Genomic DNA, 24,043 nt, shown 5'->3' with positions numbered 1-24,043 from the left:
GCTATAATTTTCCATTAGATAGCTAGTTTACAAATATTTGCTCATCTGCGATGGGAGAAGCTATCTGTCTAAAATGATTATGGTCAGGGCCTTCAGAAATGTGGCCCTTTCTCTCATTCCCTTTTAAAACCAGATTGCGAGAGACTGAAATTAGGAAGATTACATTATGACTGTCTGCATCCGGGAGAGATACTGAAATGTAATGATGGGAGGCAGGGGATGAAAGCTGCGTCAAGACAAATGTTTAGACTTTTAAGTAATGTTTTTTAAGTGAACTGGACATGTCAGCCTACCACTAGATAGATGTGCACCTTTCTTTGCTCCTGGAACATCTTTAGCCTCTTTTTTTTTCCCCCAAGTGCATTTTCATTTGTTTGAAAAATGATGATATGGCTATTTAATCAAGAGATTTTCATTATAAAGATCACCACCACAAGTCGGCCAATTAGTTTATGATAAGTAACTTCTGACCGCTCCTTTTGGAGATATGCCCACATTTTGGTATGCAATACGTTTACCCTAGGAAAAATAAATATATAATGCTATCCAAATAGACGTGAGGGGGAATAATATCCAACATCACAGGCTTCACTAGAACAAAACAAGGGCAAATGCTTTCTCAGGCCTTCTTTTCAAGCCACTGCACTAGACTCCAGATTTGTCATATTCAATTTCCTGTCAATTTCACAATTGAGATTTTGAGCGGGAAAAAAAACTCTATTTTAAACCTCTGTGGGAAAGCTTCTTTTTCAGGCCAAGGAGATAATGATGATGATGGTGATGATGCTCCCTTTTCCATCTTTTTTATTTCGTTTTCTTTTTTGTGATGCCCTCCGTCTCACAGTCGTCCACTCAGTCTGTGCCGTCCCACTGGTTGAGAGAGCGAGAGGGTTCAAACACAATCTAACTCCCAGCAAAGGTCAGTTTTCTCACTCCGCATGGCCCTGGGCCCTAGGCACAAAAGCCCCTCAATTCACATCTTTCAACTGGGCGCTGGCTTTTGTCCCGGCGGAGCGAGGCGCTTGGAGCGGGCGGACATCAGACCAGCCCCTCCTGGAGTGCGCGGTCAGGGGCAGCTAAACGTCTGGCCCCTGCATCCCTTTGACGGATGTAGCCCTGCCATGTCACAGTCCCCCCTCCCCGCTTACCCCCATGCCCTAAGCATACCATCATAATGGGCCACATCAAACGCCATTCAGCTCCTCTCCGAGAAACAGAAATGGCAGCGAAAAGAAAAATGGTTTGCGAACACTGGCCGTTCCCTACCGTACAAAGCATTCCGCTGGAACGGTGCGCGCTCGTTGTGCGTCTTGTTACGGTGTCAGTCAGCGCTTTGAATGCCCTCGACACGTGTTGCTGTACTAATTCAAAAATGTCCCGTGCATAAAGGTGGCATTATGTTGTTTTGTTGCAAAACTTTTATGATGTTGGCAGTGATCGATAGGTGTGGTGCGTCTGCTGATATTTTGCATGTTTAGGGTTTTCTCCATAACGTCTTGAAGATATTTAATGACTGACTGCTCTTCCCTTTTGGATTATTGAGTTTGAGGTGGGAACATTTTGCCATTGTTGCTTTATGAGTCATCCGTATAATCACTAAATCAACCAAAACCTGTTTTATGCTCACAAATGAGATGTAACAGTTTGCAAACAGGAACTTGTGATTGACTCATTTCTCACAGTTATGAGACAGTACCCAGAATATGCATTTCCCCTTTTTATTGGGCTTATTTCTCAGTGCTTTCAAGAAATTAAACTCATTTTGTGTTGGCCAAAACTTGGCACTTCTTGCCTGTTGTTTAGTCATATTATTTGCGATTCAAGTTGCAAATGAAAAATATTTCCAAAGTCGTCTGTTTTTAGATAGAAATATGCTGAAAATATGCTGTCCGGGTGTGCTTTTGCATGCCACAGCGGAAGAAAACTGCCAGGCAAATAAGGGCTTTGTCTTATAAAGTATTCATTGTCACCTGGTAACGGCTGCCGTTTATCATTTCACCTGAAATTGCAATGAAAAACTGATACCTTATCAGAGGGACAAGCACACAGAGAGCAGGCAAAGATGAATGAAGAAGAGAAGGAGGGAAAAAGGGAGGGAGAAGAAGGGAACGGGGGATGGGACATGTAGGGTTTTTTTTCCCCCTTCCTCGTAATATGCAACCAACTGTTCCGAGGATAAGGTTACTTCACCATGTGAGCACTCTTCAATACTAAATTTTTTTTTTTTTTTTTTTTTTTATGAGGAAACCTTAAAATATGCAATAAAATGTAACTGATCTTAGCCTTTTTTCTTTTACATAACCACTTTAGTTTTACACGTAAATTTGCTGGTATCTTTTTTTTTTTTTTTTTTTTTGCAATATTCCGCAAACTTCCTGTTTTCAGTAAGTAACACTCATAAAATGAACTGCGATAGTCAAATGTACAGTAGGCCAGAGAGGGTCTTTCCCACAACATGAGATAAACAAAAACCAGAACACTTTTTTCATTTTAAAACGGGCGTGCTGTTATCATCAGAATCACATGCAAAAATGTCCGACTGATAGATCTAATGAGCTTGATATTTTCTCTAAAGCCTTTGAGTTTTCCCTCCCTCCTCATTTTCATGAAATCATGGAAGGCTCCTCCCCGAGAGACTTGAAAGGCTAGAAGAGCCCAAAGATGGGAAGGCCAGCCCACTAAGGGGAGGAAAAAAAGTGTGCTCAGGTTCCTCCACTGCTGTAATTTCCTATCTGCCTATTCAGACATCGCCAACTGCTTGGTGTGTGTGTGCGCTTGTACAGGAGCAGAACCGTAGACCGAGAGAGAGAGAGAGAGAGAGTGAGAGAGGCAGGAGGAGCGGTCGAGAAAGGGGCAGGCTCTGTATTCTCTCACCTACCTCCCGTCAAACCACAGGAGGAGGGGCCAAGCCAAGCTGCCAATCAACCTCACTCGTGGCAGCCGGCATTATCTCTGCTACAAACTATTGACAGATTACATGCTAAGGAGTTTAGTACATGATTGAGACCAGAAAAGGCGCTTATTGTCAACTTCTTTTAGTTTTCCTTTTCTCACAGACCAGCTTACATCTGATGATTTTCAAACAGATTTCAGTAATATTATGAAAGTTACATGCTTGACAGGATTTAACTTCGACTACCCTGAATATGGTAAGTGACCCTCCTCTCTAACCTTTCTGTGTGTGTGTGTGTGTGTGTGTGAATGTGAGTGTCCATAGGTGAGTGTTTTAATATAAAATATGTCTTGAACAGGGAAGTTGCTCTTGTTTTAAGTGCCGCGTATCGTTGCTGTGAGTTTACTGTACCTTTATTTATAACTGTGTGACAAGCCGTGAGAAGATGGCAGTGTTTAATGCGATCACTCTGTCCCTGAGTCCCGTGTTTTCTTTTCTTACTTTACTCATGCCTCTCAGGAGGGTAAGAATTTAAGTAGACTACTTTCATTTTAAACCTGGAAGTAGACGAGTTTATTTGTTATTTAGACGTGGTGTATCAGTCTTACCTACAGGCATTCGGCGATGTTTGAAACTCACACATCTGTGTTTATTAAAGCAGTCATGTTTGTCTTAGGTCAGGGGATTTTTTTTATTTCTTTTTTTGATGTTGATATAACTTTATGGAGGCACCGATGTGGCATAAACATACATAGGCATGTCAAAATATTAGTGAAGTGACTGGTGTGGCCTAGGGGTTTGTTGCCAAGGGGACTGAGTAAACAAAATGCTGTAGTAATGTTGTTTTGACACATGTAAGGGCACACAGAACAGATGATATCCCTCTCCGTTTTCCTTGTTCCTCCGTTTAGGGATCTTATGAAATTGATATCAGTCATACTGTCCCATCCTATTTCCTAATTTCATTACCAAATAATCCGGCTTTTGGAGCTTCAGATACTTCTATAAAATCAGAAATTGAAATAAATAGTTCCTGAAATAAATGCTGTTGTTTTAGCATTGTGTGGTTTGAGTTTGAGTTTGAGTTAGATTTCTATTTCAGTTTAGTCTTAAAATATAGTTCCTGGAAAATTCAATGTATTTGTTTTATTAATAGTTTTAATTTAGGCCAGAATTGTAGTGTTTATTCACACACTTGTTTGCTTGGCTTTTGATGTGTTTTACTCGATGCTGTTTAGATAGAGTTTTAGACGTCACTTTGACATTTATTTGATTATATATTGTGGTGTGTAACTGTTATGTTTATTTAATTTTAAAAATATATATTTTATATAAAATTAAAACATACATTTTTACTTGTTTCAAAATTTCACTTTTTTTAAGTTTTGAAATAGGACTGGTTGTTTAACTAATAATAATAATAATAATAATAATAATAATAATAATAATAATAAATTTTTTATTAGTTTTTTTAGCTTGCAAAACAAATACACACATACATTGGTGAATTTTTTCCAGTGCCAAAAGTAGATTTTGTCATAACTGAAAATTCAAACAATAATTTTACCGAGTTATTGATATTATATCTTCATGTCTTGTCCTCAGGCAAGAAAGATTTTTTTTCTTGACACTAATGAACACTGTTTATTCTAAAAGATAAATGGTGAAAGATGAAATTAAACTAAGTGAAAATAAATGTTATTGTTGCCTCTTTTAAAGAGCATCTCATGAACTTCAAGAAGTGGCTTCAGATTAATTGTCATATTTATCAGAAACTTTTAAACTTTTTTTTGTTTTTAAACAGGATAACAGTTTGCTTTCTGTTCTATTCTAAATGAGACACACCCTAGATTTTTTCGAATCGTTGTCATTTTGCTGCATGCCCTCTGTTCAGATGACTGGAGTTATTTTATTACTCCAGCATTTATTCTTTTTTTTATTATTCTGTGCAAGCGAAAGCAGTTTTAGCCTCTGTCCACTCTGAGCACCTTTACCACTCATCTGCAAAACAGGATCAAATGAGGAGGAAAAAAAACAACCCAAGGTCTGCAGCCCTCAATAACCTTTATCACAATTTAGCAACAACCGAATCAATTTGATGTCTTAAGCAATAAAAAAGGCTGTTGCTGTCCTAATTCTGCAGCTCTTCGGATGACAGTAAATTTACATTTTTTAATTAAACTAGCTGGAAATTTTATGAGGGGGCTGGGCTATGCTAATGGGAATGTTGTGTGCTGCAGATTAACAGAGTTTTGAAGTACATTCGGAAGGGGGACATTAAAGGGGGAGAGGATGCTAGGCATCACATTTAACCCCTTTTATGCTTATTTTTCCTGAGGGACCCTCGGCACACCCGACCGCTGAGAGAGGCAAGAGCGCTCTTTAGTGAAGGGGTGATCAGTGTTGCCATGTCAACTCATGCATATTCTTAAAATTCTAATCTATAATTGATGACATGCACAGATGACTGAAGAAAGGTGAGCTCCTTTTAGAAGGACATCTAAAATGCATTTTGTACATTGAGTCGTTTGAAACAAAAATTATTTAAATTAAAAAAAAAATTTTTTGTTAATTTGTAGTTTTGTTTTTAATATTAAAACATGGCAAAAAAAATATTTGCTAAATTATTTTTATGTAGCTGTATTTATTTAAATGTTGAATCCATATAGCTCATACATAATTTTTTTAAACAAAATGCAGCTTTAACACAGTTTAATTATCAAAGTTAATATATAAATAGTATAGTTTGTTATTTATAATAATCAGTACAATATACAGTAGATTTAACTGCAATAGTAGATGTATTTTACTGTGTTTCATTTTATATATGTCTGTCTTATGAATTAAAAAAAGCAAAGAAATGACAGAGAGAGGGCGACTGAGTCTAGCTTGAGTTTCCTGATCAGTCATTGGTCCCCCACCATCAAAATGAACTTTGTCATCCTAATACTCCAACAGTCCCCGAGCTCACAGTCGGGCAAACGATAACGGAGGCTAATACAGGAACGGATCAATCTCTAGGCATGTGAACATGATGCTTATGAGGTCTCTGTTCTCCTCCTGTGCATTCATGCAGACACCAGACCCTTATTAAAACTTAGGTTTTGTAATTGTTTAATTTTGCTGTATAATAAATGTAAATAATTATATATTAAATATTATTAATTTTATTTAAATAGGATACTACTGGATAAGGTTTTCCATATTAATGTAAACAAATACATCACAGTATGATGTCTTAGTGAATAAGCTGGAATATTATTTGTGTAATGATATAATTTCCAAGAATGTAATTTGCCTTGCTGTAAGCAAATCCAGTTATGAACATAGAGTTCAGGTAAGTTGTGTGTATAATTTTGAGTAAAACAAAAGTCAACTATACAAAGAGAGGGACAAGGTATTACTATCAAGGTACCGGTGCTTCACGGGGCATGTGGTTTAAGTTTTGCATCTCACAAAAAAAAAAAAAAAAAAAAAAACTTCACATAGTGCTGCTATCTTGCGCTATCTACCTCACCTTTTGCAACAAATGTGCCACACGATTGAGAATTTTATGATCCGTATTTCCCCCCTTCGGTGCAGATACAACATTGAGTTTTCTTGTTTTAACACATATGGTTAGAAAAGTTGTGGAAAGGTCTTCCTCTACACAGGGCCTAGCAGAATGGCTTCATTTCACGTTTATGATCTTCCACATGAAATTCTAATTTCATGCAAAGACAAATAATCTGCGGCAGCTGATATGGCATATAAGAGGGGAAAAGAAGAATATGAAGAAGCAATTAGCAAAGTGTGGAAGACTTTAGTCTGTTTGTCTGAAAGCTTGAGCTCCAATGGCCTCGAATGAAATTTGCATGCTCCGCTTATCGGCGCTCCCTTATTATGCTGTCTGAAAGGAAGATTAAGCCGGTACAAAATGTGGCGACTAATCCTTTTAAATGTGGCAGGGGTCTTTAAGGTGTGAACAACCCTGTAGGCAGGTTTCAGTCAGGGTTGTTAGAGAGGCTACCGCGACCCGCTCTTGACGGCTGAGTGCAGCTACAGGCTTCTGCCACTCTGACGAGTTCCTTTAGTCTGGCAGGATTGGAGAACGGCAGCTGGATTGCAGTTAAGGGACCGATTGGCCCGAGCTGATGGATGGGTGCCTGCACGCTAGCAGTCTTTAGTTCCTTATCTCGGACCTAAACACACAGGTCACATGGGGTGGGGTGGGCGATAAGATTAGATCACTGCTTTTCTGGTGGTCTTGTGTGAAATCTCTACACCGTGTGCATGTTGCATTAATCTCTTGAAGTTTATCGTGTGGAATTAGCAAGTTCCCTCTTATCTATTCAGTCATGAAAATATTCACTTATTTGCTGATTTTTTATTTTTTTTCCTGAAAGACAATCCTCACTTTTTTTTTATTCTCCCAATTATAAGCAAAGGAAATGAACGTCTTCCCTGTTGCCTTTTTTCCTCGGAGATTGTTTGCATTAGAGAGCCACAGAGCTGATATCCTGTCCTCTCTGGTAATTGACTGCAAACAGGGGTGCTTGCGTTCGAAACCTCCCCTGCCGTGAATCCTCTGGTTGTGTGTGCTTTTGCCTGTGACATTCTATTCACTTGGGTCAGTAGCAGGCAGCAGCAGCAATAATTACAGTCTGTGCATGATAAATCTGAAGCCCAGCTGTTGCATTCTGTCACAGCCTACACACTAAACCGAGCGGAGAGAGAGAACAAGAGAGTGCAAAAGGGGGCTCGGGAGTTTGCTGTTTGACTGATTTTTTTTTTTTTTTTTTTTTACTCTGTAAGTTGATAGGATTACATGGTTCTTGGACCCACACCTGTTAAGAGGCTGTTAACAGAGCAGTTGGCAGTCTCATGGCTAGAGCTTAGAGCTTTTTTAGACTCTTCTGTGTGTCCACTTTTGGGGATTTCTGCCTTTACAAGAGCAGTTTTAGGACTCAAGGCTGTTCTGTCCCAGCCCCAGACTTTTGTTAAGACCAAAGGGGGGAGGCTAAGGTGTCTCTTTGGCCTTTGTGCTAGTTCATACCCTTAGTCTGTGTGTGAAACCGACTGCCTGCTCTTGCTCATTGGAACTGTCTGGATGACAGGTGTGGATTTGGCATCCTTAAATTGCTTCAACTAGCAAGACATAGAGCTAATGAAAATATTTTTATTGTACTTATTATTTAATTATAAATTTTTAATTAATTATTAATTTCTTTATTTATTTTTTTATTTTGATTACTTTAAAATATTGAATTTATATTATATGCTTACTTCAAATTGTCTGAATGACCTTGACAAAATATTAAATTAAATCTTGTGCATTTTTAAATATGCATACATACAAACATATCAAAGCTGAAAAAGTTGCTTTTATTTTATTGATGGAATAATCACTCTTTACAAGTGAAATGAATATTAAGTTTCAAATTATAAAGCTCTATGTTATTTATATATGATGAATATATATATATATATATATATATATATAGATATATATATATATATATTCTAAAAATAATACTAAAAATCACCTTGACACCAGTTGGTTAAAAGTAATTACAAAAAATGTCTCAGAAAAGTAAAGTTACCTCTAAGAAAAGCTATAGAATCATTTGTTAGCAGATTCCATTTGCATTGATAATTTGTTATCTAATGCAGTGACATTCACACATTGTAAGTGTCAAAAAGTGACTTTTTGCAGCCACTGTATATTTTTGGAACGACAAAACTTACGAAATGAGTCAAACCCTGTGTAAGCACTGTGGCAAATGAGACACCTGACACCAGGCTTTTGTGCTATTATTTGTGCAATTTTATGTCCATCTCTTCATACACACTGAGTAATGAATAAAAGGGCATGTTGGGTTGTTGAAGGCAGCCTTCATTAAATAGTGTTCCAGCATGATGTAGATTTTTCCAGCACTGCGCAAACCACGACAAATGCCATGTTACGGCATGCACAACCAGCAGAAATAGAATGAAAATACCTGTTCAAGTCTGCCCAGAGTTTTTTTTTTTTTTTTTTTTTTTGCAACTTATTTTTTTCCTTTAGATCTAACATTATGCAATCTGTGGTGTAGCTCAATGGTATGTGTGGATTGTCTGAAAGCATAAGGCAGGTATAGAGGGAGATAGAGAATGCTAATGGATTGTTTATTTTGCCTGTACGCTGCTATCCTTGAATACCATATTTGGATTTTGTTAGTCTCAGTTACTGAGGCCAGATCCTTTCAGAGGGGTTCCAACACCTGTCCTGCCTATTGTGCCGGAATTTTCTATATTTGGCTTATAGTCAGTTCATTGGTTGGTGCAAAGGGGTAACATTTGTCAAAGTCGAGGGCGAGAGAAGAGACATTACCTTCTGTAGTGATTTGGAAGGCTTTAAAAAAGGGCCAAAAATAATTTCCAAAAATGTATTTTACATAGTCTTTGTGATAAGGAAATCTGCAAAAAAAAAAAAAAAAAATAAATACATTTATATTTATACATTTTATCTAAATACATAGATTTCATTTTAAATCTATAGTTTTACAACATGTTTCTATAACTGTATTTTTGCAGCTAACAGTAATCTTATCTTAGAATGGAGGGAAGAAATTTAATAATCGTAATTCAGTTGGATTTGATTGTCTTGATAAGTAATCAGAGTATCACGATAAATAAGGGAACATTATGACTTTAAAAACAGCCGAGCACTGATTGTTCTGAAAGTGTCGTGTCCATTGGATGCCCATTTGAGCTTCTCTACAGAGTGAATATAACAGCCCGGCCCTTAATTTTTGGAAATATTGGAGGCCCTTTTCACCTGCTGTGTGCGCTCCCCTCCCTCCCCGATTCATTTCAGAGACCGTCCTCGGCTGCTGCAAAATGGCGTTAATTTTTTTATTACCTGTTTGACTCTCCAGCCTTATTACTGTAGCCCCTTAATGTTCTCTGTAACCGTGGGAAACCAGATGAATAAACGTCCACAAAAGAAAATGAGATGATTAAACAGGTCATCCTTGCAAAACAAATTCGCTTGGTCGAGCGCAATTTGTGTACCAAGCGCCTGTCTTAACAGTTTGCTAACAAGGGGATTGTTTGCAAGGGTAACGGGAAGAGAAAAAACTAGGGAATAATGATAAACTAGCTCTGAACATGAAATAATCTGTTTAGAAAAAAATATAAAATATTATACTTGGGAAAAATAAAGCAACTTAATTGTAATGCGTCATCTTAAAAGCCTGTGTGTGTGTGTCTCTGTGTGTGTGTGTGTGTGAATCTCAGTGAGTTAGTCTGTCTTTGACATCTTTTTGCCAATAGAAGGAATGTTTAATGTTCACAAATATGCACATTTGGCTCAAGCACACACACATTACAAATCCTACAGTATTTGAATGGTTATCTCCTATTTAAGGTATAGACTATACATTCTGGGAGATATGTGGATAGTATGTGAAGATGGGGGACAAGATTAATGTCCTAGCGGACTGTCTCGTATAGAACACCTCCTGGCTCCGTCTTCGGACCCTTTAATTTTTACTGTTTTCTCCTCCACCCTTCCTCTCTTTCTTTTCTCCCATAGTGGACTTGTTTTGACCCCTTTTAAGCATATTTAACATGCAATATTTCATCACAATATGATGGTTTGGTTGCTCTTATCCCTGTAAATAAGAGACTAGCCTTTGCCGATTTAGATATGTAAAGATAGGGCAGAATCCCTGGCCTGAATTAAAGCTGTCTGTGTTCGCAACGAGACCGCTAATGACAAATGGTGGCCATGCCGTGGTGATGTTGTTTATGGAAGTACACCACTCAAGGGTGTTGGCTGTGTTTACACTGAAGCGCCACTTTCCCTCATTCTTAAAAAAATAATCGATCCCCCAATCGTCCTATTGCGTTTAATTCCCCCCTCCCGAGTCAAGGGGGTGTGGATTGGTACTGGATTTGAGGTCTCTCGGGGCGAGAGTGTGGCACATTTGAGAGAGTACTGCTACCCCAGCACTGGGGTGTGTGTGGCAGAAACTGAAAAAGCACTCGTGCATTATTGATGTTTTTAATTTGTGCAAATGCCCCGAGTCTTTGTTAAGTGATTATAGAGCTGTAGAGATAAGAGACAGGTACTTTGGGTAGAAACAAGAGCTGGTGCCCACTTTGTTGGCCTAGTTTAGGTGCATTGCTTGGCAAGGTTCAGCAAAAAAATGTCAACGTGTCAAAGATATTAAAAAAAGAGGGTGGGGGGGGGGGGCTGTTGATCTTTTGTACTTTTTTTCTCAACTACACCTCTCCCATTTATGGTACAGTTTATAGGTCTTTTACATCCTTTATCAAAATTATTTGATGTAAATATAATAGAACTGACCTGAAAAGCCCCATAAGCAAATATTGTGTTTGTCACGCCAGCAGCTGACCTTGGGAAAGAATGCAAAGTTATAATACCTCACACTAGAACAACAAACCCATAAAATAATGCTACACAAAGTGAGCTGGTTTAGGTAAATAGGAGTGAAGGACTTCGCTTTTTTCAAACCCTGATTAACAGGGACATGAGATCATAAAGTTTTCCATGACGTGTCTCATTGCTGTGTAATGGCAGACAGATTGTGCTGGCTCTATCATAGCTGTGCACAAATAGAGTGAATCAACAGGAAAAGTGAAATATTGTAATTATGTTGTCATGGCAAAGCACACGCACAAGTGCGAAGTCACTTTTTCAAATGAGAATTATCACATTGTCAATAATGCTGGAGGGGTGTTCATGTTTTTTTTTTTGTTTTTTTTTTTACTGTTTGTGTTTTCAGAAAAAGGTGTATGTGCCTGTGAAAGAACAGTAATCGGAAGGCCATAGTTATTGTACACTGTTACACTTAAAAACATTTAAATATTTAACCTTTTAACTGTCACTGTGTCGTATACGGGATGCCTAAATTTAATTCACTATATTACAATTAAATCCTAATCTAATCAAGACAACCTATATATTGTTGGAAAGGTCTAAGACTCCTAAATAGATATTTTACCACTGTTTTTTTTTTGTTAAAATCATGTAGGAAAAGTAATCATAACAGGAGTTCTGACCTTTGTCAAAAAAAAAGTAAATTATAATTTGTTGCCTTTTTCTATATCACACTTTAAAAAAAAAAAAAGAAATTATATATCAGCTGAAAACTTAAAATCTTAAAATTCATCCTTTGAAAATCAGACATTGCATTACCATGGAAATGGTACATCAATATCATGTTTCAAAATGTTTTTGTTCATGAATTATAAAAATTTAAGTTTGGATCGTGCACTTTTCAAGTCTATGTTTAAAAATGGGAGTGACACTTAAGGGGTTAAAACACCCTTATAATGATTTAAGAAGATATGATGTCTTAGATATTTCAAGCACTGCAAATATTTGAAGTATTTGTACTGCACACTCATTTACTTCTGTGGACTTTTAAATGAAGGTAACTATAATTACTAAAGCTTGTTATGTACAGTAAATACTGTAGCTTATTATGCTTATTATTATGTTTATGCTTATTATTATGTTTATTAAAATGATTAATTATATAAATTAATAATTAAATTATTAGTTATTTTATATTAGATTGTTCACATTATTATTTATATGTATGTGTGGAATTTATTATTTATTTAAAAAAAAAATTCAATTGAGGATGTCCCCAGATGTTTCCAAATGGATGTTTTGTTCGTTTTATCTAACTTCTGCTTTCACTGACATCATATACAGAATAATTAAATCATGTTCCCCACATACAGCCTGTCATCCTGTTGAAATGAATCAATGTGCAGTTTGCTCTCAATGGCCACAGCATGAATGAGGCCGAGAGAAGCAAGTGCATGGCTGAAAGCTCTTGCAGCTTTAACAGGGAGCCTGTCTTTCATCCTAACTCAAACAATCTGACACTCTCATAGACGCAGCGCTGGTGGCTACTTCCACTCACTGTGCTGGAACGACAATAGCCATGTCCCATTTGCACTGAATCTGCATTTAACCTTCTCATTAGGCCACTGGCATAGTATGGGAAACTAAAAAGGTATGATGTCTCAGGTGGGACGAGAGAGAAGGGGAAGATGTTTTAGTTCTGAAATTTAGGGTTTCAGGTTCGGTCTGCAATCTGACCCGACTTGATAAACAGAACGAATTGTCCTTCGAACTTTAATAGGTTCTTGAACCAATAGGGTTAAAAATGAGTGCACCGTAATAGACTTTTGTGATATTTGAAAGCGGTGATTTTGCAGAAGTAAAAGAAATCTCCCCTCCCCAGGGTGAAAGCCGAGCCCACACAGGAAAGCGGGGCCTCTATTTTAACGTTGTTTCTCTGTGACAGATGACATTTAGCCCATCTATGGACCACATGTATCACATTATCTCTTAAATTTCACTAAAACCCAGGCTTAATTAATAATTGATGCAAAATGATGATTAATACACTGATAGAGACGAGATACATTAAGAATTATCCACGAAATTGAATTTATTCCATGATTTTTCGCTAAGAATAATAGACTGACTTGGTTTTTAAAAAAGGTGGGTTCCTAGTAAATTAGTACAATAGAAAACATGCTGTTTCATGTAAAATACTTTAGCATTTTTAAGTTTTGGCCCCAATTCAAGCTTGTCAGAAGGTTTGAGTGAGAACACGTGATGAGTTGCACTTCTGGTAAGCAGGCTCATGTAGATTCTCAGCCTGAAATGGGTATCACTGTATGTGGGGTGAATGCCCCTTGATGGCAGGCGGTAAAGCGTTTTATTTGGTGCCTGTGCACCTATGAGAATGTTCTGACGGGCACTTTCGCCACTGGCTCGCCCCCGGAGAGGACAAAGAGGAGCTATGTGCTATAATGCTCGGCCGGGTGCCGCGGAGTGAGATCTCTTATCATGTCATGTTGCCTCTATTTTATAATCAAGCCAAAGGTTTTCTCAGAGGTGAAAATACTGACAGTATCCCAATAAGTAGGGACTGAAGTACACTTTTTATTGATGTGAATATTTCCCAACCAGGAACTGGGTGGAGAGGGCTAAAGAGAGAGAAAGATAGAGAGAAAACAACTCGCGAGTTTTGGCAAGTTGTTTTACATATCAACATTATTTTTTTTCTCCCCTCCTGTTGTGCTTCGAAAAATTTGTTCTCTGTCAAGTAGTGAGCTGCCAATACAGAAGATGCATTAAAAGTTGTCATAACTCGTATATACCCGGCTGGGCTAAAATCAATGGAATGGATAGTTAAAGCTGCTGCTAAAAATACAATGAGCAATTCATTGTCCTTGATCAATACTGTGTGTCATTTCTCTCAATGTTAGAGACCCAAAGCTAGCAGAGCATTGACCAGCTCTTGCCCCTTTTGCAGATTACAAATACATATGTATCTATATTATCTTTATATGTGTTCTAAATTTCTGTATATTTCTGCCTAGCTGCAGCACTTGATTTTGCAAGCCGAGTGCATGGATGTGCTAGCCTCTGCCATGCGGTAAGAAGAATATCCCGAGTAAGAGAAATCTTATCTGGCCAATCTGGGCTGAAATGGATTGAGTTGCTATCTCAATCAAACGCTTGTAAAATAGTGAGGGCTCAAATTTCAATGATCATAGTCTTCTTGGCCTCTCAAAATATTGCAATCAAGTTTGCATGGCATAAGAGCAATGGGAAGGCGACCCCGTCCCACAGGTACCATACTGGAGGGCTGGGGAGCAAGGACATGGCCCAGATAGATTAGGAAGATGACAAAAATCAGTGTTTCAAATAGTAATTTTGTTCTTATTGAAATGCAATTGATGTAACAGTCAGAATGCATCAAATCAAATGGAGGGAGAGGGAGTAGATCAGTCACTTGTTCGGCACTGTGACGGGACTGTGTCGAGAGTGATTTGAGGTGTTTGTGTTGACAGGTGGAGGGTTTATTCTCTCGAGTCTTTGCAAAAAACAATGCTGTACACCCACAATCCCCCACCACCCCCCACCCCGGCCAAAGCTTGCAACACCACCACATCATGGGTTCATTTCCTAGAGGAAGGCAAGAAATTTATAAAATGTAAAGTAACATCTTGAAGTAAATTAGGATTAAAATGTTAAAATTATTTCATCTAAATAACTTATTTTTGACCAAATCCTCTTAAAATTCTAGATATTTTTTTTTCTACAATGAAAAAAAAAATTGGTGTAAGAAGATTCACTTTCACTCAGAAAAGCAAGCACATTTTTACAAAGAAAAAGACAAGTAAGTAAACAAATGGAATTAGTGGAAATTTTGAGAGTAAGAAAAAACTGAAGTACGATTTTCTTGTAAAAATGTTAGTCCAATAAACGTATAAATTTTTTATTTACAATTTGCATATAAAAAAGGTGTGTGTTGTTTTTTTGTTTGTTTTTGGGTTGACCTGAATGTGAAATAATCTGAAATTACAGCACAAAATGATATCAGGCACATCATCAGTCGTTGTAATTGTCATGCAAGAAGGAATGCAAAATGATAAAGGGACGCGAATGGACACAGTCATCCACAAACGGTTATAGTGCTGCTGTTAATAACAACAAGCTGTTATTGAACACAGCTGTGATAAAAGATGATACAAATGGCATTTCTGAGTCCCAAGACCCGGATGGAATCAATGTCTGTTAACAAGCTTGTGTCCACCACGCTCATTTGAGAGAGAAACCTTAAAGTCACCTCTCCCGTTCAGCCTTTCGCATGGCTACAGGATATTTTTCACCCCCTCTTTTCTGTTGGTAGTATTTGTGACGTGTTTGTGTAGCCTTCAGAGAGTCTAGTTGTTTGGCACAACAGGTTATTGTGGCTCTGTGCCTGTTTTCGACTAAATGATTGCAAAGGCACACCAGTCATAGTCATAGGGTGGAATGCTTCGGATTAGAAAGCAAGGGCCTTCAAACCAGTGTCTTCTGGGGATAGAAAAAAGCTGGTGAGCTGAGTGCAACTTAATGGGCAGTTGACTCCCAGGGTGATGTGAGATGTACTGGAGCAAGCTGGGCCTTTTTTCTTTTTTTTTTTAAGGGGAGGATATTTTCCCCCCACTGTTTGCAATAAAGCATAAGAGAATGGTTGTGTGCAAACTGAGGAGTGTGGAGAACTCATGTGCGGATAGAAGTGGATTGCAGTTGTGATCTTCTAGATGCCCGCCAGAGAACTTGCCAGGCTAGCCATAAAACAAATTACAGTTATATATTTCTAATTCTTGGTGGTCTGGAAATCACCCATTCATGTAATTTCAAACATGTGTGACTTACTTTCTTCTGGGACAAACAAAAAGAAAAAAATTTTGGAGAACAATTTTGCTCATATAATGGAATTTCACAAACAAACACTGGACACCTTTTTCATTTTTGGGTGACACTGTCCCCTTAAGAATCAATGTAAATAGTCATTTTGACTCGTAATGTGATACATTTTAAATGTTAACAGGAGATTCTATGAGATTTATTTATTATTATATTTTTTTTTTTTTGTCCATCGAGGAGTGATTAGATGATACCCTTATTGGCTTTAGTAATGTCATCATGCAAGAAAAGTCATTTGCAAGTTACATTTTGACTTGATTTCTTTTGAATAACCTGCACAGATTATTCATTACAATAATTGCATTAAAATATGTTCCAATTTTAAATTTTGCGGTTTATAGTATTGAAAAGTTTTGATCTTTTAAGTGTAACTGCACTAGGTTAAGTACAAATTCATAAGTTTCTTTTCGGGGAAGCACCTCTTAGTAGCTTTCATATTTGCTTCAAAGCTTTCCTCTCTTGCTTCACTCTCTCTTATCCTCTCACTCTCTCTCTCTCTCTCTCTCTCTCTCTCTTCAATCCATCTGATCATGTCGATCTGTCAGGCTGCCAGGTCTGTTCCAAATTATGATTCCACTTAATACACGTAACCTCGATTATAACACGCAATCAAGCTCAGATTAAATCACATCCTTTAAGTCTCCCTCGCCTCAGTACCGTTGCTGTGCATCACCCTATTTTCTCTGCAAAGCACAATACGCTTTTTCAGATTCTATAAAGCAAATTTGATACATAGCATCTTGGAACTCACTTTTTTCAAGTTTGCTCCAAGAAAGATATATGTATCAGCATTGAAATTTCTCTTTCAGGGTAATACATTTTCAGTTTCCGATCCGAAAGTGATTGACGTTGACGGCCCACCATACCAAAATAAAATGTTTGGAGAATTATGTATGTGTGAGTAGAAAATTTCAAACCCTGGTTATGAGGCAAAACATAATAATAATTATAATAATTTTAAATAAAAAACCAAACAAACGCAATGAAACAAAACAACCAAGGCAACAGAAAGGGCAATGCGCGCAGCACTCTGGAGTCTCGCTTATATGTCTGCCTTATTAATCACGCTAAAAAGTGCTAGAACATTGACATGTTTAACAGATTTAGAGTTTTAATAACAGGCCAGGTTAAAGTCCTGGCGAATCGGAGCCAGATATCCTGGCTGACGTGAGAGGGGCCGAGTTGCCACGCGCTTTCCCACTACCCGCGACTGTGCGGCTCTTGCCGATGATAAAACAGGGGTCCGGGTGGAGGCCTGCCCCTGTGGGGGCGCAGAGTGGAGGATTAGGACCTCACCTCCACATCAACCTACTGCCCCGAAGAGCCGCTCATTATTAACTTACACTTACAGGGAGCGATGCCCTCGACCCAGCCAAGACTCACAACTCAGGCCTATAGCCCCTTGGGAAAGTAGATGAGGATTATCGAACATATTCATATAAATACCTGAACTAGTTTCATAGAGGTGCCACACTGAAGCACCGATTACTTTCTCTAGGTTTAGCATGGGACAATGACCTGCTGGCCTGTGCTGGGTAAATGGAGCTGGGATTTTAAAATTAAAAATTAAGCAATGAGAAAGAAAGGCCTCAGGTTGATCCATTTCTTATCTCTAGTGCTGAGTTGTCAGCTCCCAAGCTTTTTATGGGACTTTGGTAAAGCCCATGTGCACAAGAAACAGGGACAAGTGCCTAAGATTTGCCATTCCTGCATTAACATTCAGACAAACAAGTGTTTTATAAAAGGAAAATATATTAGACGTTCGCAGAAATCAGACAAATGTGTTCAGTAGAAAAAGCCCTGTCCCTTTAAAAAAACAGAAAAAAGAAACTAGTTTTCCCTCAAAGTTCAGATCATCGTCCCCCCTCCACCCCCCCATCGTTCCCAGAGAGATATATAGGGAATAACGCTGATGAGTTTTAGCAGCTTTCAGCCAGGCGATGGGCGAATTATAATAAGTGTTTTCGCAGACGTCACCCATGATGTATCTCATCGAGGCACATTTGGGTGAATGTGGAGGATTTCAGAGAGGCTCCTCTATTGTGCTGAAATCATCACTCTTTAACAAGCTACATTAAATCACGGCGAAAATCATCCGAAAACTCTCCTGAACAATGAGTGTCTGGGAACTTTAAAACGGAAAGCCCGTGAAGGTTTAAACTTTTTTTTTTTGTGTGTGTGTTTGTTTTGTGTAGTATAGCATGTCATACATTTGTAAAATGAAGGGAATTGGGGCAAATTCCCTTTTCTCATTAAATAATTGGATAAAGGGGAAAACACTGTTTTTCTATGTATGTGCAGTCAGATTGAACAATGAGGGGGGACAGTTCTCCAATTCACTGTTTATGGTTCTTGTCTTTGTGCTGTTTTGTGCACGTAATGAATGTGCCTTTGTGCTGTTATTTTGCAGCGTGTGGTGTCACTGCATTATTTGAATGTAATCATATTTTATAATCTTTCTTTGGAATTACAATTATTTCTCAACACGCTATGTTCCACAATCTTACAATAATACAATAGAAATTTGTTCCACTGCCTTACCTGTTTTGTTTTTCAGCACCCTTTTTTTAGGAACAGTGATGATTTTTATTTGGAAAAAAGGTTTATTTTTAACTTTTATTTTTTATGTATTATAATTATGTATTTATGCATTTTGGTGGTTTTTTATTAAAGCGACTTTGCATTGAGCATTGAAGGTACACATTTACATTTTTTCAGTTCTTAAAAATTATTTATTTATATCATATTAAATTTTTTATATTTTATTTACAAGTAAATTCTGTATCTATATATATATAATACTCTTTAATCCTCTCTATAAATAATATTTGTCTTTTAAAAAAAAGGCAAAAAATCTGCCCTGCAGCATGGTGTAGATTTTGCATGAGCAGAGAGGAAAGCCAGTGGACAGGCTGACATGTTTATTTATATTAGTGCACTGGTGGTCTATGATCAGGGCACTGCTGCTCCCACTTGCTGTTCCTCAGGCACAAGCGACCCCTCGTTAAAGAGTAGACGCAGGATAGCAGAAGCAGTGGAGGTGCAGCGGAGCCGTTTAAAGAGGCTCATGTTGGCAGCGCGCGGAGTGAAGTGACAGAATTAGGCAAGCCCAAGTGAGCAGGGCTGGTAGAGAAGCAATGATGGAGCTCTGAAGATGCAGAACTGCTGCTCAACACCAGCCAGCCAACAGAGACCTAGTGCCCCCCCACCTTCAGGGTCTTCCTCCATCACTGTCTCCTGATATTGCAAATGAAAGTTTAAAAAGTTTCCATTTTACTTTTGCTATGTAACATATTTGGAATTGATTGGATGGGTCATTTTAGGCGTAAGATGGGTCAGTTTATTGCTTTTTAAATAACATATGAAAGCACAAAATGCACGTATGAATTATTAAAGGACAGTATTGTTAGGGTCAATATGGTTAAGTTTGATTTCAGTAAATGTGAATTTGGAAATTTGTAAAAATTGGTAGATTTCAAATCTTTATGGGGGGCAAAATAAAGAAGTTGTCTTTAAATTTCCCAGGCTTGGGTTTAATGTCCCATTCAAGACATCCAAACAGGAGACAGTTGCAGCACCTTGGCCTGATTTTGTAAGTGCCACAAACCTTCTGAAATGAAACCCTGCAAATAAGTCTTTTCCAAAGTCACTTACTCTCAGCATCATCACCAGCAAGGACAGCCCGAGAGGCGAGCAGTTGAAAGAAAATATGTTTAGCATGCAGACAACAGATCAAAGCTCATCTCAGTTAGTGAGTGTTTGTATGCTTTGTATGCGTGTTGGTCAAGGAAAGTGGGGAAACAAAACAGCGTGCCATGTGAGAGTCAGCAGCTTTGTGTGTGTTCTGTGTGTGTGTGTGGATATCAGGGTTGAGTGATGATGCTTGGGGATGTCCATAGCACCAGCGAGGACCTGCTTTGATTTTGTCATTATTGCAGGGCCCTAGTTAGCATTGAGCAGAGCTGGGGGGTAGATTCCATGGCCAGTGCACTAACAGTGTCTGCATGTCCTTAATGCCTGTTGATGTGCAGGCCTTGGGCACTGAGTGTGATGGAGAGGGCCCGTCACCAGTGGAAATTATTGTAGGCCTTTGAATATCACGTTGAAACTACACTAGTTGATGGCTGCTTGTGTGGCCCCATCCTTAAAGGCAAGATACCCAGGTTGGGTAAATAAAGTGCCCACCATCCTGCAATGTCTTAATCTGCCACCTGGCTATTCAAAAAATTATGTTATAACAATGTTTCCTTACATTTAACTTTTCAATTTTCTGATTTCTGCACTCGTAATTAAATTCCAAGAAAAATGCAATGAACTCATAACCTCAGGTTGACACTTTGATTTTTAGTGAAAATTTAATCACAACAATTACATTTTAAAGCATTTTAGTCGTTTGTTTATTTATTTTATTTACAGTGTGACTTGCTGCAGTGATTGCTTTAGATAAACGGACTGTTTGTTTCAGTTTGAGGCAGATTTCTTGTTCCTGTTTAAAGAGCATGTTTTGGGTAAAGAATTGTGGATATTCAAGTTTTTGTCGGTAGGGAACAAGAAGTGAAAAGTTGCAAAAATGGACTCGATTTACTGAACTTTTTTGGTACAGAGCCATTATAACTGTAATGTCAAGACTAATGTCATAACTTTTATAATACGCACCAAGCTGCAGTTATTTTCAAATAATATAGTATATAAAAAAGTAATTAAGGTGGAAAAATATAACTTCAAAATAATTTTATATGTTTAAATAATATTTTATATGATGTAAATATATTTAAAATTTATTTCTACTATTACGGAGTGTTGAAAAACTTTTGTGCTGCTTAAGATTTTGGTTTTAACTGTGATTTTTGTTCAGCAATCTTTGATTAATATTAGTACTCATTTATTTGAAGAAAGAATTTCATTGAAGTTGTAACAATTTTTTTACAATTTGAACCGCAAAGAAAAACACAGGAGATTTTACGTTTTTAGAATAATTCAAAATGGACAGTAGACTAGTGTAAAGGTGAGGTTAGTAACTTTATTTTTCTTATTTTGTATCATTTACTTGTAATATTGGTATAATGAAAAATTTTCCAACTTGCTTTTTTAAAGTTAAATATAGTTCTATTTAAAAGTTTTTCTATTTAAAAAGTCCATTAAAAGTGCTTCTCAAGACCCCCTCCAGTTTTTTTTCTCATTGCACTCTGTCAAGCTCTTCTCTTCTTATTTAAATGCCCCCCTTAGAAAGATCAGGTGAACCTGAAATCAATGTAATTATATAGGACTTTTGATTAGTCGACTAGTCGTACAGGCAACCCACCATCTATTGCACTCTGTCAAGCTCTTAAGGGATGTCCAAAACTAACTTTTGTCTGTTAGTTTTGAACATCCCTACCACTCCTTTAACACCGAACATGTTTATGATTAGAGAAAGACAGTGATAGAGACAGAGAGAGAGAGAGAGAGAGAGAGAGAGAGAGAAACAGGGCAGTGAGAGAGAGATAGAGTGAAGGGAAAGAAAAAAACAATCTCATCAGGCGAGAGGCCGTTTGCTTAGCAAGAAGCTGACAGTCTTTGTGTATGTAATGAAGGAATTTAGACTAATGGAGTTGAACCATTTCTAATTTTGTGATGGCAAGAAGGATTTTGATTGAAAGTAAATTAAGCAAGCTAGCTGTAAAATAATTAAAGCAAAAGGAGGGGGGATTTTTATTGGATTGGATAGCGATATAGCTGCTGTCAGGCAGGGGGACAAATGGGGGTGACCTGGATTCTCTGCCCTCCCTCCTCCCACTTGAGACTTTTATGTCACTTTAATCTCCTTAGAGCGGCTGGTGTGCATTTGTTCGAAATAATCAAGGAAATATGGTCAGAAATTGTCAGCTTTCAGATCTAATTTACCTGACAGCTACGCTAGTGCGGACGCGCAAGTGTGTCCGTGTCAGTGCGTATGTCTGCGCAAGGTTTTTTTCCCATCTCCCTCTTGTCCCTCTCTTCAGCTTTGTGGAAAATGCTTTTGACAGTTTTGAGACATCTTGACTCCTCGTTGAAAAAAAGGACAAGGAACTTAGTCAGGTTGAGATGAACCCTTCAATGGGCCAACGCATCCACGGCTGAGACCAACTTAGTGTGTATTAGTACATGAAGTGTGCACTTTTAGGATATTGACAGTGTTTTCAGTTCATTTAAGCCCACCTTCTATGAATGTATACGGATTTGTCTGATGGAGCAAACATATTGTTTTGTTTTTTTAACAAAAATGAAACCAAAAATTCAGTATTAAAAAGGTAAAATTTGAGGCACTAAACAATGACATACTCATAATGGTCAGTTACTCTCAATATTGGATGCGCTTCACTGTAAATCTACATTTACAGGTTTACAAAGTTTTACATTTACAAACATACAGTTTAACAGGACCTTTTTGAGTCATGTGTATATATATATATATATATATATATATCTATATATATATATATATATATATATATATATATATATATATATATATATATATATATATAATAGCAGTACAAGGTAGATCAGTTCTCTCAGCAGGGTGGCATCTGCAGGCATGGTCCCATATGAACCCGAAAAAAGACCTCTTCATTATGGGCCGTCATGTGGAGAAGCAGCCCTGAGGAAGATATCAAGGAAAAGGGGGGTGTGGTGAAAAGCTAACGTAGGGTCCCAGTGAGACTGGGGTATGGACCGGTGCCTCTAACGGGATTAAACCCTTCTGAAAACACTCCCTCATCCTTGTCCCCCAAGAGCCCCCTTTTGGCCTCTTTTATCAATTAATAATAAAAGGAAGAACAAAGAGCTTTCCCTCCTCTCGGTAATTAAACTTGTCCATGTCTGGAGGACCGTCACTGTGACGACCCTCCGTAAAAAAACTGGCCAGGATCATCAAATCTCAGTGTGAGTCGCAGACATGGGAGTGGACGTGTGGCCTACACTTGTAATGGAATGATTGCTCCCTATGTATGCCATTACTGTTGAGTGGAGGGTGATATTAACCCCAGCAGTTGCCCACCGAACCCCATCCATTATGACATCATTTTTTTCACCGGCACCTTCCGTCACAAGCTCTCTGCTCCTTATCTCTCCTGTTACCATGTGTGTGAGGCTGTTAACAAACCTGTACTCAGAGTGGAGAATATCAGGTGCTTTGGAGGAGAGAGAGAGAGAGAAAGCCTGGGTAGGCGAACACTTTCACAGCCAGCAGAGCTTTTTGATAGAAATTAGTTTCACACAATATGCAAATTTCTGCAATTGAAAAAGGGGCTCTTTAAGTGACAGGTTGATATGTGATTAAACGACAATTAGAGCACTGGAAATAAGCAGCGACGGCAGGTCAAGTGCTGAGCTGCTGAGCTAAAAGGTAGCAGACTATTGTAGGTAACAGTCATGGAGGAGGCCAGGAACGGGATCCAAAACAAATTAGCTGCTGAAAGAAAAATGTTGGCACAGCTTGTCAATAAATTTCTAAGAGAGGAAAAATGAGATTCAGGCACAGAAATGCTAGGGTGTTCTGACTGGTTTGCTACATCTCCCTAATCTCTATAAGATTCTGATCATAAACCCACTTTTCAATGCAAGTCTAAACTTATTTTCGACTCTTCTTCTCCTCAAAAGCCTAAACAGTTTGAGGTATCTTTAATGTTTGTAGCACAAAGGTAGGCTGTGTGGCAAGTTGCCATACTTGGTATCACTGACAAAAAGCAATGGGTGAACATGTAAAAGGACCTGTAATAGCGTGATGATATTGTTGTGTGTGTGCACATTTTTTTTTTTTTTTGCCCTTTTGAGCGTATTTGTACAAGTGAGACGCCAACACAATCCTTCTTCTATTAGTAGTGTACATTTGGCTTTTTTCTCTCGCTGAT

The 24,043-nt window shown here is 38.0% G+C and overlaps 1 protein-coding gene across 7 annotated transcripts in view; it reads left to right on the top strand.

Moving 5' to 3' along the window:
• The window catches only part of LOC109048443 (zinc finger protein castor homolog 1-like), a 191,336-nt gene that overhangs the window by 108,399 nt on the left and 58,894 nt on the right, over positions 1-24,043 (top strand). Inside the window, exon 1 of one of the 7 annotated variants that reach the window (XM_042713320.1) lies at positions 2,746-3,149. The exons of 5 other annotated variants lie outside the window; for them this stretch is intronic. In XM_042713320.1, coding sequence (XP_042569254.1) covers positions 3,101-3,149 — 49 coding nt within the window. In that variant the 5' untranslated portion in view covers positions 2,746-3,100. Of the gene's footprint in view, positions 1-2,745; positions 3,150-24,043 lie in introns of those variants that run through there. One more of the 7 variants, XM_042713326.1, reaches the window with a different exon arrangement.

Source organism: Cyprinus carpio, chromosome A23 (genome assembly GCF_018340385.1).
Source record: "Cyprinus carpio isolate SPL01 chromosome A23, ASM1834038v1, whole genome shotgun sequence".
In the NCBI taxonomy this organism is placed as follows: Eukaryota; Metazoa; Chordata; class Actinopteri; order Cypriniformes; family Cyprinidae; genus Cyprinus; species Cyprinus carpio.
The sequence above is the reverse complement of the archived record's forward strand: the minus strand, read 5'-3'. Positions and strand labels throughout refer to the sequence as shown.